The sequence below is a fragment of the Oncorhynchus mykiss genome, chromosome 13 (assembly GCF_013265735.2).
Source record: "Oncorhynchus mykiss isolate Arlee chromosome 13, USDA_OmykA_1.1, whole genome shotgun sequence".
In the NCBI taxonomy this organism is placed as follows: domain Eukaryota; kingdom Metazoa; phylum Chordata; class Actinopteri; order Salmoniformes; family Salmonidae; genus Oncorhynchus; species Oncorhynchus mykiss.
The window spans coordinates 68,404,853-68,418,474 of NC_048577.1; the positions used below are offsets into that span (position 1 = coordinate 68,404,853).

Genomic DNA, 13,622 nt, shown 5'->3' on the forward strand with positions numbered 1-13,622 from the left:
TCAGTCAGGAAGTTAAAGCTTGGTCGCAAATGGGTCTTTCAAATGGACAATGACCCCAAGTATACTTCCAAAGATGTGGCAAAAATGGCTTAAGGACGACAAGGTCAAGGTATTGGAGTGGCCATCACAAAGCCCTGACCTCAATCCTATAGAAAATGTGTGGGCAGAACTGAAAAAGCGTGTGTGAGCAAGGAGGCCTACAAACCTGATTCAGTTACACCAGCTCTGTCAGGAGGAATGGGCTAAAATTCACCCAACTTATTGTGGGAAGCTACCTGAAATGTTTGACCCAAGTTAAACAATTTAAAGGCAATGCTACCAAATAATAATTGAGTGTATGTAAATTTCTGACCCACTGGGAATGTGATGAAATAAATAAAAGCTGAAATAAATCATTCTCTCTACTATTTTTCTGACATTTCACATTCTTAAAATAAAGTGGTGATCCTAACTGACCTAAAAACAGGGAGTTTTTACTAGGATTAAATGTCAGGAATTGTGAAAAATGTAGTTTAAATGTATTTGGCTAAGGTGTATGTAAACTTCCGACTTCAACTGTACATAAAAAAAAAATGTCACACTATCATGTTTAATCCGGTGATGAATGTAATGTGACTATGTTGTGGGTTTTAGTTCTGCTGATCTGTACCCTACGCTAGGTGTCTCGACAATCAGTCTGCTTGCTGAGGATGAAATTCTGTAGAGAGAGGAAGGGGGCACTGCCTCTGGATAAAGTGTGGTTGGAGGCACATCACAAGGACCAAAGACCAGTCTCTCCAGTAACCAGTCATCTGTCCATGAAGAGTGACTTCTCTATGGACCATCCTGTTAATTTGAGTGATGGAACAGGAACCTTTGACCCCAGGTAAATTACTGGTCAGCATTTATGATATTACTGTTGAGTAGAATATATTTCTCTATTTTTTTACGTGAGTATATAAAGCATCTGCTAATAATCATTGCTTTATGTATACTGAACAAAAATAGAACAACTCAACATGCCACCATTTCAGAGATTTCACTGAGTTACAGTTAATTTATGGAAATCAGTCAATTGAAATAAACAAATTAGGCCCTAATCTATGGATTTCACAAGACTGGGATTACAGATATGCATCTGTTGGTCACAGATACCTTAAATAAAAGGTAGGAGTGTGGATCAGAACCAGTCAGTATCTGTAGTGACCACCATTTGCCTCATGCAGTGCGACACATCTCCTTCACGTAGACTTAATCAGGCTGTTGGTTGTGGCCTGTAGAATGTTGTCCCACTCCTCTTCAATGGCTGTGCAAAGTTGCTGGATAGTGTCGGGAACTGGAACACTGAATACACGTCGATCCAGAGTATCCCAAACATGTTCAATGGGTGACTTGTCTGGTAATTATGCAGGCCATGAAAGAACTGGGACATTTTCAGCTTCCAGTGATTGTGTACAGATCCTTGTGACATGGGGCTCTGCATTATCATGCTGAAACATGAGGTGATGGCGGTGAATGAATGGCATGACAATAGGTCTCAGGATCTCGTCACGGTATCTCTGTGTATTCAAATTGCCATAGATAAAATGCAATTGTGTTCGTTGTCTGTAGCTTATGCCTGCCCATACCATAACCCCACCGCCACCATGGGGACCTCTGTTCACAACTGTGACATCAGTAAACCGCTCGACTATACAACGGCGTGCACGTGGTCTGCGGTTGTGAGGCCGGTTTGACAAACTGACAAATTCTCTAAAATGATGTTGGAGGCAGCTTATGGAAGATAAATTAACATTCAACTCTCTGGCAACAGCTCTGGGAGAAATAATATTTTTGTGCGTATGGAACATTTCTGGGATCTTTTATTTCAGCTCATGAGACATGGGACCAACACTTTACATGTTGACTTTATATGTATGTTCAGTGTAGTATATTTAATTATATTTGTAATGCATTTGAATGTTTCATGGTGGTATATTTTTTCATATATTTTAATGCTTGTGTAATGTATTTTATCTATTGAAATATATTTTGGATATATTTTTAAATGTAGTTTCATTGTGATTTATTCTGTTTTCCAGAATCTCCAACCAAACTCAGAGACCAGTCTCTCCAGTAACCAGTCATCTGTCCATGAAGAGTGACTTCTCTATGGACCATCCTGTTAATTTGAGTGATGGAAGAGGAACCTTTGACCCCAGGTAAGTTACTGGTCAGAATTCATTAGTCCTCAACATACACAACACTGCAAACTTCTGGCCACTTAAACATCTATTCAGTTTGACCCCAATAAGTTAACATATGGCCATATCTGAAAATGTCTGCTAATAGTAGACGTTAATCTGTTCTGGCCTTGTTATAGATACAAATTGTCTTAAAGATGCAACAGATACACTGGGGAGAACAAGTATTTGAAACACTGCCGATTTTGCAGGTTTTCCTACTAACAAAGCATGTAGAGGTCTGTAATTTTTATCATAGGTACACTTCAACTGTGAGAGACGGAATCTAAAACAAAAATCCAGAAAATCACATTATATGATTTTTAAGTAATTAATTTGCATTTTATTGCATGACATAAGTATTTGATTACCTACCAACCAGTAAGAATTCCAGCTCTCACAGACCTGTTAGTTTTTCTTTAAGAATCCCTCCTGTTCTCCACTCATTACCTGTATTAACTGCACCTGTTTGAACTTGTTATCTGTATAAAAGACACCTGTCCACACACTCAATCAAACAGACTTTAACCTCTCCACAATGGCCAAGACCAGAGAGCTGTGTAAGGACATCAGGAATAAAATTGTAGACCTGCACAAGGCTGGGATGGGCTACAGGACAATAGGCAAGCAGCTTGGTGAGAAGGCAACAACTGTTGGCGCAATTATTAGAAAATGGAAGAAGTTCAAGATGACGGTCAATCACCCTCGGTCTGGGGCTCCATGCAAGATCTCACCTCGTGCGGCATCAATGATTATGAGGTAGGTGAGGGATCAGCCCAGAACTACACGGCAGGACCTGGTCAATGACCTGAAGAGAGCTGGGACCACAGTCTCAAAGAAAACCATTAGTAACACACTACGCCATCATGGATTAAAATCCTGCAGCGCACGCAAGGTCCCCCTGCTCAAGCCAGCGCATGTCCAGGCCGGTCTGAAGTTTGCCAATGACCATCTGGATGATCCAGAGGAGGAATGGGAGAAGGTCATGTGGTCTGATGAGACAAAAATAGAGATTTTTGGTCTAAACTCCACTCGCCGTGTTTGGAGGAAGAAGAAGGATGAGTACAACCCCAAGAACACCATCCCAACCGTGAAGCATGGAGGTGGAAACATCATTCTTTGGAGATGCTTTTCTGCAAAGGGGACAGGATGATTGCACCGTGTTGAGGGGAGGATGGATGGGGCCATGTATCGCGAGATCTTGGCCAACAACCTCCTTCCCTCAGTAAGAGCATTGAAGATGGGTCGTGGCTGGGTCTTCCAGCATGACAACGACCCGAAACACACAGCCAGGGCAACTAAGGAGTGGCTCCGTAAGAAGCATCTCAAGGTCCTGGAGTGGCCTAGCCAGTCTCCAGACCTGAACCCAATAGAAAATCTTTGGAGGGAGCTGAAAGTCCGTATTGCCCAGCGACAGCCCCGAAACATGAAGGATCGGGAGAAGGTCTGTATGGAGGAGTGGGCCAAAATCCCTGCTGCAGTGTGTGCAAACCTGGTCAAGAATTACAGGAAACGTATGATCTTTGTAATTGCAAACAAAGGTTTCTGTACCAAATATTAAGTTCTGCTTTGCTGATGTATCAAATACTTATGTCATGCAATAAAATGCAAATTAATTACTTAAAAATCATGCAATGTGATTTTCTGGATTTTTGTTTTAGATTCCGTCTCTCACAGTTGAAGTGTACCTATGATAAAAATTACAGACCTCTACATGCTTTGTAAGTAGGAAAACCTGCAAAATCGGCAGTGTATCAAGTACTTGCTCTCCCCAGTGTATAACCATTTTATGGTTCAGTTCTATGATTTTGAACCTTATAAAGTTGTATTGTTCATATTGTTTCGTGATTATAATTTGCTCTGTGGACATTTAATAACTATTCTAGAGGTGTCAAAAGGACTCAGAGACCAGTCTCTCCAGTAACCAGTCATCTGTCCATGAAGAGTGACTTCTCTATGGACCATCCTGTTAATTTGAGTGATGTAACAGGAACCTTTGACCCCAGGTAATTTACTGGTCAGCATTTATGATATTACTGTTGAATAGAATAATTTTCTATATTTTTATGTGAGTATATAAAGCATCTGCTAATAATCATTGCTTTATGTATACTGAACAAAAATAGAACAACTCAACATGCCACCATTTCAGAGATTTCACTGAGTTACAGTTAATTTATGGAATGTTATCCCACTCCTCTTCAATGGCTGTGTTAAGTTGCTGGATAGTGTCAGGAACTGGAACACGCTGTCATACACGTTGATCCAGAGCATCCCAAACATGTTCAATGGGTGACTTGTCTGGTAATTCTGCAGGCCATGGAAGAACTGGGACATTTTCAGCTTCCAGTGATTGTGTACAGATCCTTGTGACATGGGGCTCTGCATTATCATGCAGAAACATGAGGTGATGGCGGTGAATGAATGGCATGACAATAGGTCTCAGGATCTCGTCACGGCATCTCTGTGCATTCAAATTGCCATAGATAAAATGCAATTGTGTTTGTTGTCTGTAGCTTGTCTAATGCTTCATGTAATGTATTTTATCTATTGAAATATAGTTTTGATATATTTTTAAATGTAGTTTCATGGGGATTTATTATGTTAGGTACCTGATCAAGATTTGTTTATAATGGCATGACAATATTTTATCTGATTGACTCTTGATTTCCTAGTAACCACAGAACGTTCATGAGCTGATTGTCTACTAGAATGGATGGCTGACCGACTGCCTGGTTGGTTATTTTCGATAGCTGTTTCCTCGCAGAGGGGTTGGGAGGTGCTCCTTTTCATCCTGAAGTGCATGTTGAAGTTTTTACATCGTTATAAAGGAACAATCATCTCAATCTGGAATCTGTGTATGTGTGAACTGCAGAGTTAACATATTCAGGATTAACATGTCGATGTTGGCAGAGTCATACACCCTGAAGAAAGCACAGTGATGCCGAAACGTTGGTGATTTACCCAATAAATTACTGGGAGTTTATTTATGGAGTGTGCAACTCTTTATTTTTATAGTTTACAGTTTATTCGCCGTTAGTCAGCACCTCTACATAAAATCATTTTCTATGGGTGTACGCCAGCCCATGTTTTTTATTTGAGTGTCATACTCCTAAAAGAAACAAATGAAAGACATTGTACTGTAGCAAGCTAGCTATCTGCCTGGAACCGTTTAATCGTTCGTCAATTCATCAATATCAAGTGCTCTAGGACACTTGGAACAAGAGCGTTCGTATTTCAGAGCAGAGCGTCCAGAGTGAATTTACGAACGCACCCCTAGTAAACTTGCTAGCTACTGTATTTCAGTGGATGTTGAACACATTTCTACCAACAAATGAACACAATTCCAGTGTTTTAAAGATGCACCCAAAACCAGATTCCTTTCATTTACAGTGTTAAATTACACTAGCATGTGAGAACAATATTTTTTTGTTTTAACAAATGTTTAATTTTGCCGTTATAATAAGGTTGGTAGCAACATCAAGGCTGTCGAAAGGAGAGAACCAAGGTGCAGCGTGGTGAGCGTAATTTTATTTTAATTAAGAATAAACACTACCAAAACAATAAACACTACCAACAACAATAAACACTACTAAAAACAATAAACACTACTAAAAACAATAAACACTACCAACAATAAACACTACCAACAACAATAAACACTACTAAAAACAATAAACACTACCAACAATAAACACTACCAACAACAATAAACACTACTAAAAACAATAAACACTACCAACAACAATAAACACTACCAAAAACAAACCGTGAAGCTCAAAGGCCATGTGCCCTAAACAAAGTCAACTTCCCATAAACAAAGGTGGAAAAAAAGAGCTACCTAAGTATGGTTCCCAATCAGAGACAACGATAGACAGCTGTCCCTGATTGAGAACCATACCCGGCCAAAACCTAGAAAATCATAGAAACACAACATATAGAATGCCCACCCCAACTCACACCCTGACCAAACCAAAATAGAGACATAAAAAGGATCTCTTAAGGTCAGGGTGTGACATCAAGTCTACTACAAAATCCGCAATGGAATGCTCTCTCTATGGGTTGGCTAGCTAGCTAGCAAACGTAGCTACACACAATAATACGAAAGACACTATCAGCATGTGAAGTAGCTAGTTAGCTGTAAATTCCCCTAAACAAACTGCACTATAAATTTAGGAGTCTACAATCTCACCATGTTCAACTGGCAGAGTGGAGTTTGACACTCTCAATATACAGATATCCAGCAGATGGTCCACACGGTGCAGTCTGGGTGATTCTGGGACTTGGAGTGCTCTCCTCCAAGGAGTGAATGGGAGTCGCTCAAAAACCAAACATTAGCATGAATTTCGTCAACAAGAAATTCAACAGTACAAATATTTTCCGAGATGTGAGATAATTAACTTGATATCTGTAATATTGTATAGCTTTGGAATCGTGATTTTACGCACCTTCGAGGACAATAGGGTCATCTCTCGACTCATACTCTGACTCTGAGAAGGGTTTGTGCGACGAATAGTTTAGCAACCAACGTTCCTCCATTCGATTCTCAATGAGATTCCTATCTGTTTTTTCTAATATCTCTGGCAACGGCACCATGCAATACACCCTTACCTGAAGAGGAAGACAAATAGGAGAAATGTGCTAGACCCTCTGTTAACTCTGGGATAGGGGGGACGCTTGCGTCCCACTTGGCCAATAGCCAGGGAAAATGCAGAGCGCCAAAATAAAATGATATAAAACTCTAACTTTCATTAAATCACACGTCAGATTTCAAAAAGGCTTTTCGGCGAAAGCATAAGAAGCTATTATCTGATGATAGCACAACAGTAAACAAAGAGTAGCATATCAACCCTGCGACACAAAACGCAGAAATAAAATATAATTCATGCCTTACCTTACCTTTGACGAGGCACTCCAATATGTCCCATAAACATCACAAATGGTCCTTTTGTTCAATTAATTCCTTCCATATATATCCAAAATGTCAATTTATTTGGCGCTTTGATCCAGAAAAAAACAGCTTCCAATTTGCGCAACGTCACTACAAAATATCTCAAAAGTTACCTGTAAACATTTCAAACTACTTTTGTAATACAACTTTAGGTATTTTTATACGTTAATAATCGATCAAATTGAAGACGGGTCTATATGTTTTCAATACAGGAGGACAATAAACTCAAGCATGCTTTCTAGTCTTGCGCAACTCTCAAACAGTACACATAATGTTACACTGATTCAAGATGGCCGTACTTCTTCATTGCACAAAGGAATAACCTCAACCAATTTCCAAAGACTTTTGACATCCAGTGGAAGCGGTAGGAACTGCAAACAAGTGCCTTAAATCTAGTTCCCTAATGAAAACTCATTGAATAGACAGTGACCTCAAAAAAATAAATCTGAATGGTTAGTTCTCGGGGTTTTGCCTGCTACCTAAGTTCTGTTATACTCACAGACATGATTCAAACAGTTTTAGAAACGTCAACGTGTTTTCTATCCAAATCTACTAATAATATGCATATCTTATATTCTTGGCATGAGAAGCAGGAAGTTAAAATTGGGCACGCTATTTATCCAAAAGTGAAAATGCAGCCCCCTATCCCAAAGAGGTTTTAAGTTAAACATTTCTCAGGGTAATAAAATTGCAAAAATGTGATCAATGGCTCATTCGAAGACATCCTCCCGAGTTATGAACATCAGCCAGTATTGAAATCTGACATGAATGATAGAGGTTTTTGCGATCTAAAAGTCTTCCAGTGTAGTGAGGGCAACTTTGCTACATCATACCAGACGGATTTCTAACTGCTTGATCGCTAATAACTCAGATAAACATGAAATGACCTGGGAATCAATAGAACATCCCTAAGAGATGCACAAAAACAATATAACATTCAAAATGGGTGAACCTTTCCTTTAAATTATAGCCATGGAATAAAATGGATAACCAACTCAGGGCTCTATGTATTCTCCGTGGAAGGTCAGTTCCATCTATATCTGTAGTGACAGGAGGAAGGAGATATCCATCTATATCTAGTGACTGAAGGAAGGAGTTATCCATCTATATCTAGTGACAGCAGGAAGGAGTTATCCATCTATATCTGTAGTGACTGAAGGAAGGAGTTATCCATCTATATCTAGTGACTGAAGGAAGGAGTTATCCATCTATATCTAGTGACTGAAGGAAGGAGTTATCCATCTATATCTAGTGACTGAAGGAAGGAGTTATCCATCTATATCTAGTGACTGAAGGAAGGAGTTATCCATCTATATCTAGTGACAGCAGGAAGGAGTTATCCATCTATATCTAGTGATAGAAGGAAGGAGTTATCCATCTATATCTAGTGACTGAAGGAAGGAGTTATCCATCTATATCTAGTGACAGCAGGAAGGAGTTATCCATCTATATCTAGTGACTGAAGGAAGGAGTTATCCATCTATATCTAGTGACTGAAGGAAGGAGTTATCCATCTATATCTAGTGACTGAAGGAAGGAGTTATCCATCTATATCTAGTGACTGAAGGAAGGAGTTATCCATCTATATCTAGTGATAGAAGGAAGGAGTTATCCATCTATATCTATAGTGACAGAAAGGAGTTATCCATCTATATCTAGTGACAGAAGGAAGGAGTTATCCATCTATATCTAGTGACTGAAGGAAGGAGTTATCCGTCTATATCTAGTGACTGAAGGAAGGAGTTATCCATCTATATCTAGTGACAGCAGGAAGGAGTTATCCATCTATATCTATAGTGACAGAAAGGAGTTATCCATCTATATCTAGTGACAGCAGGAAGGAGTTATCCATCTATATCTAGTGACTGAAGGAAGGAGTTATCCATCTATATCTAGTGACAGAAGGAAGGAGTTATCCATCTATATCTAGTGACTGAAGGAAGGAGTTATCCATCTATATCTAGTGATAGAAGGAAGGAGTTATCCATCTATATCTATAGTGACAGAAAGGAGTTATCCATCTATATCTAGTGACAGAAGGAAGGAGTTATCCATCTATATCTAGTGACTGAAGGAAGGAGTTATCCATCTATATCTAGTGACTGAAGGAAGGAGTTATCCATCTATATCTAGTGACAGCAGGAAGGAGTTATCCATCTATATCTAGTGATAGAAGGAAGGAGTTATCCATCTATATCTATAGTGACAGAAAGGAGTTATCCATCTATATCTAGTGACAGAAGGAAGGAGTTATCCATCTATATCTATAGTGACAGAAAGGAGTTATCCATCTATATCTAGTGACAGCAGGAAGGAGTTATCCATCTATATCTATAGTGACAGAAAGGAGTTATCCATCTATATCTAGTGACAGAAGGAAGGAGTTATCCATCTATATCTAGTGACTGAAGGAAGGAGTTATCCATCTATATCTAGTGACTGAAGGAAGGAGTTATCCATCTATATCTAGTGACTGAAGGAAGGAGTTATCCATCTATATCTAGTGATAGAAGGAAGGAGTTATCCATCTATATCTATAGTGACAGAAAGGAGTTATCCATCTATATCTAGTGACAGAAGGGAGTTATCCATCTATATCTAGTGACTGAAGGAAGGAGTTATCCATCTATATCTAGTGACAGCAGGAAGGAGTTATCCATCTATATCTATAGTGACAGAAAGGAGTTATCCATCTATATCTAGTGACAGCAGGAAGGAGTTATCCATCTATATCTAGTGACTGAAGGAAGGAGTTATCCATCTATATCTAGTGACTGAAGGAAGGAGTTATCCATCTATATCTAGTGACTGAAGGAAGGAGTTATCCATCTATATCTAGTGACTGAAGGAAGGAGTTATCCATCTATATCTAGTGATAGAAGGAAGGAGTTATCCATCTATATCTATAGTGACAGAAAGGAGTTATCCATCTATATCTAGTGACAGAAGGAAGGAGTTATCCATCTATATCTAGTGACTGAAGGAAGGAGTTATCCGTCTATATCTAGTGACTGAAGGAAGGAGTTATCCATCTATATCTAGTGACAGCAGGAAGGAGTTATCCATCTATATCTATAGTGACAGAAAGGAGTTATCCATCTATATCTAGTGACAGCAGGAAGGAGTTATCCATCTATATCTAGTGACTGAAGGAAGGAGTTATCCATCTATATCTAGTGACAGAAGGAAGGAGTTATCCATCTATATCTAGTGACTGAAGGAAGGAGTTATCCATCTATATCTAGTGATAGAAGGAAGGAGTTATCCATCTATATCTATAGTGACAGAAAGGAGTTATCCATCTATATCTAGTGACAGAAGGAAGGAGTTATCCATCTATATCTAGTGACTGAAGGAAGGAGTTATCCATCTATATCTAGTGACTGAAGGAAGGAGTTATCCATCTATATCTAGTGACAGCAGGAAGGAGTTATCCATCTATATCTATAGTGACAGAAAGGAGTTATCCATCTATATCTAGTGACAGAAGGAAGGAGTTATCCATCTATATCTATAGTGACAGAAAGGAGTTATCCATCTATATCTAGTGACAGAAGGAAGGAGTTATCCATCTATATCTATAGTGACAGAAAGGAGTTATCCATCTATATCTAGTGACAGCAGGAAGGAGTTATCCATCTATATCTATAGTGACAGAAAGGAGTTATCCATCTATATCTAGTGACAGAAGGAAGGAGTTATCCATCTATATCTAGTGACTGAAGGAAGGAGTTATCCATCTATATCTAGTGACTGAAGGAAGGAGTTATCCATCTATATCTAGTGACTGAAGGAAGGAGTTATCCATCTATATCTAGTGATAGAAGGAAGGAGTTATCCATCTATATCTATAGTGACAGAAAGGAGTTATCCATCTATATCTAGTGACAGAAGGGAGTTATCCATCTATATCTAGTGACTGAAGGAAGGAGTTATCCATCTATATCTAGTGACAGCAGGAAGGAGTTATCCATCTATATCTATAGTGACAGAAAGGAGTTATCCATCTATATCTAGTGACAGCAGGAAGGAGTTATCCATCTATATCTAGTGACTGAAGGAAGGAGTTATCCATCTATATCTAGTGACTGAAGGAAGGAGTTATCCATCTATATCTAGTGACTGAAGGAAGGAGTTATCCATCTATATCTAGTGACTGAAGGAAGGAGTTATCCATCTATATCTAGTGACTGAAGGAAGGAGTTATCCATCTATATCTAGTGATAGAAGGAAGGAGTTATCCATCTATATCTATAGTGACAGAAAGGAGTTATCCATCTATATCTAGTGACAGAAGGAAGGAGTTATCCATCTATATCTATAGTGACAGAAAGGAGTTATCCATCTATATCTAGTGACAGAAGGAAGGAGTTATCCATCTATATCTAGTGACTGAAGGAAGGAGTTATCCATCTATATCTAGTGACTGAAGGAAGGAGTTATCCATCTATATCTAGTGACTGAAGGAAGGAGTTATCCATCTATATCTAGTGACAGAAGGAGATATCCATCTATATCTGTAGTGACTGAAGGAAGGAGTTATCCTACGCACATACTTCCACACAAACAGTAGGTATCCTACGCACATACATACACACAAACAGTATATATCCTACGCACATACATACACACAAACAGTAGGTATCCTACACACATACTTCCACACAAACAGTAGATATCCTACACACATACATACACACAAACAGTAGATATCCTACACACATACATACACACAAACAGTATATATCCTACACACATACTTCCACACAAACAGTATATATCCTACACACATGCATACACACAAACAGTATATATCCTACACACATACTTCCACACAAACAGTATATATCCTACACACATGCATACACACAAACAGTATATATCCTACACACATACTTCCACACAAACAGTAGGTGAGTTTTATCCTTCTCCGTAGTTCTCACCACTGTGTATCACTACCCAGCAGACAGTTCCATTCCCCCGAGATTAGGGAAACCTTGAGAAGTACTCCCTATGCTATCATAGGTTCCTCAGAGGCCTAGCCAGGTCGGTCCAAACACAGTTTAACTGTTCTCGTTTTTTTTCTAAGGCACACACACACAACAAGTTCAAATCCTGAGCTATGCCTCGCTCAGACAGTCTGTGTTTTTCCACCATACAGAGGGATTGTTTAACCTAATTCCGACTAAAACTACACACATCAGATTATAATTTTATAATTCTAATCAATTTCATACAGTTACAAGGTTTCAGAGTGGAATTATGTTATCATTATCTTTCAACATATACATTATTCTATCACACACTCAGAGAGCAGAGTATACTGTTCCCAGCTGTCTGTCTATGAACAGAGTACACTGTTCCCAGCTGTCTGTCTATGAACAGAGTACACTGTTCCCAGTTGTCTGTCTATGAACAGAGTACACTGTTCCCAGCTGTCTGTCTATGAACAGAGTATACTGTTCCCAGCTGTCTGTCTATGGACAGAGTACACTGTTCCCAGCTGTCTGTCTATGGACAGAGTACACTGTTCCCAGCTGTCTGTCTATGAACAGAGTATACTGTTCCCAGCTGTCTGTCTATGGACAGAGTACACTGTTCCCAGCTGTCTGTCTATGGACAGAGTACACTGTTCCCAGCTGTCTGTCTATGGACAGAGTACACTGTTCCCAGCTGTCTGTCTATGGACAGAGTACACTGTTCCCAGCTGTCTGTCTATGAACAGAGTATACTGTTCCCAGCTGTCTGTCTATGGACAGAGTACACTGTTCCCAGCTGTCTGTCTATGGACAGAGTACACTGTTCCCAGCTGTCTGTCTATGGACAGAGTACACTGTTCCCAGCTGTCTGTCTATGGACAGAGTACACTGTTCCCAGTTGTCTGTCTATGAACAGAGTATACTGTTCCCAGCTGTCTGTCTATGGACAGAGTACACTGTTCCCAGCTGTCTGTCTATGAACAGAGTACACTGTTCCCAGTTGTCTGTCTATGGACAGAGTATACTGTTCCCAGTTGTCTGTCTATGAACAGAGTATACTGTTCCCAGCTGTCTGTCTATGGACAGAGTACACTGTTCCCAGCTGTCTGTCTATGAACAGAGTACACTGTTCCCAGTTGTCTGTCTATGAACAGAGTATACTGTTCCCAGCTGTCTGTCTATGAACAGAGTACACTGTTCCCAGTTGTCTGTCTATGAACAGAGTATACTGTTCCCAGCTGTCTGTCTATGAACAGTGACTTCTCCATGGATCATGCTGTCAATTTCAGTGGTGTTGGATCAATTACCTTTGACCCAAGATCAGTCACTAGTCAGAATGTATGATATCATTAGTGAAGGGAAGAATCTTCAAGATGTCATATATTTTGTATTTTTTTGCAATGTGTAGTTTGTTGTAACAGTTTATTACAGCAATTACTCTTGTATCTCTGTAGTAGATTGTCTACTCTGTTAGAGGATCAGTATCTCTCC

The 13,622-nt window shown here is 39.4% G+C and overlaps 2 protein-coding genes across 2 annotated transcripts in view; both read left to right on the forward strand.

Annotated features, from left to right (window-relative positions):
- LOC110487469 (NLR family CARD domain-containing protein 3-like) overlaps nucleotides 1–13,622 on the forward strand; it is a 135,778-nt gene that overhangs the window by 46,803 nt on the left and 75,353 nt on the right. The gene's annotated exons all lie outside the window — the stretch shown is intronic.
- Nucleotides 1–13,622, forward strand: part of LOC110487489 (NLR family CARD domain-containing protein 3) — a 29,727-nt gene that overhangs the window by 8,206 nt on the left and 7,899 nt on the right. Inside the window, 4 exon segments of the mRNA XM_036942471.1 lie at nucleotides 660–865; nucleotides 2,061–2,180; nucleotides 4,088–4,207; nucleotides 5,669–5,719. Of these exon segments, the coding sequence (XP_036798366.1) occupies nucleotides 690–865; nucleotides 2,061–2,180; nucleotides 4,088–4,207; nucleotides 5,669–5,719 (467 nt within the window). The 5' untranslated portion in view covers nucleotides 660–689.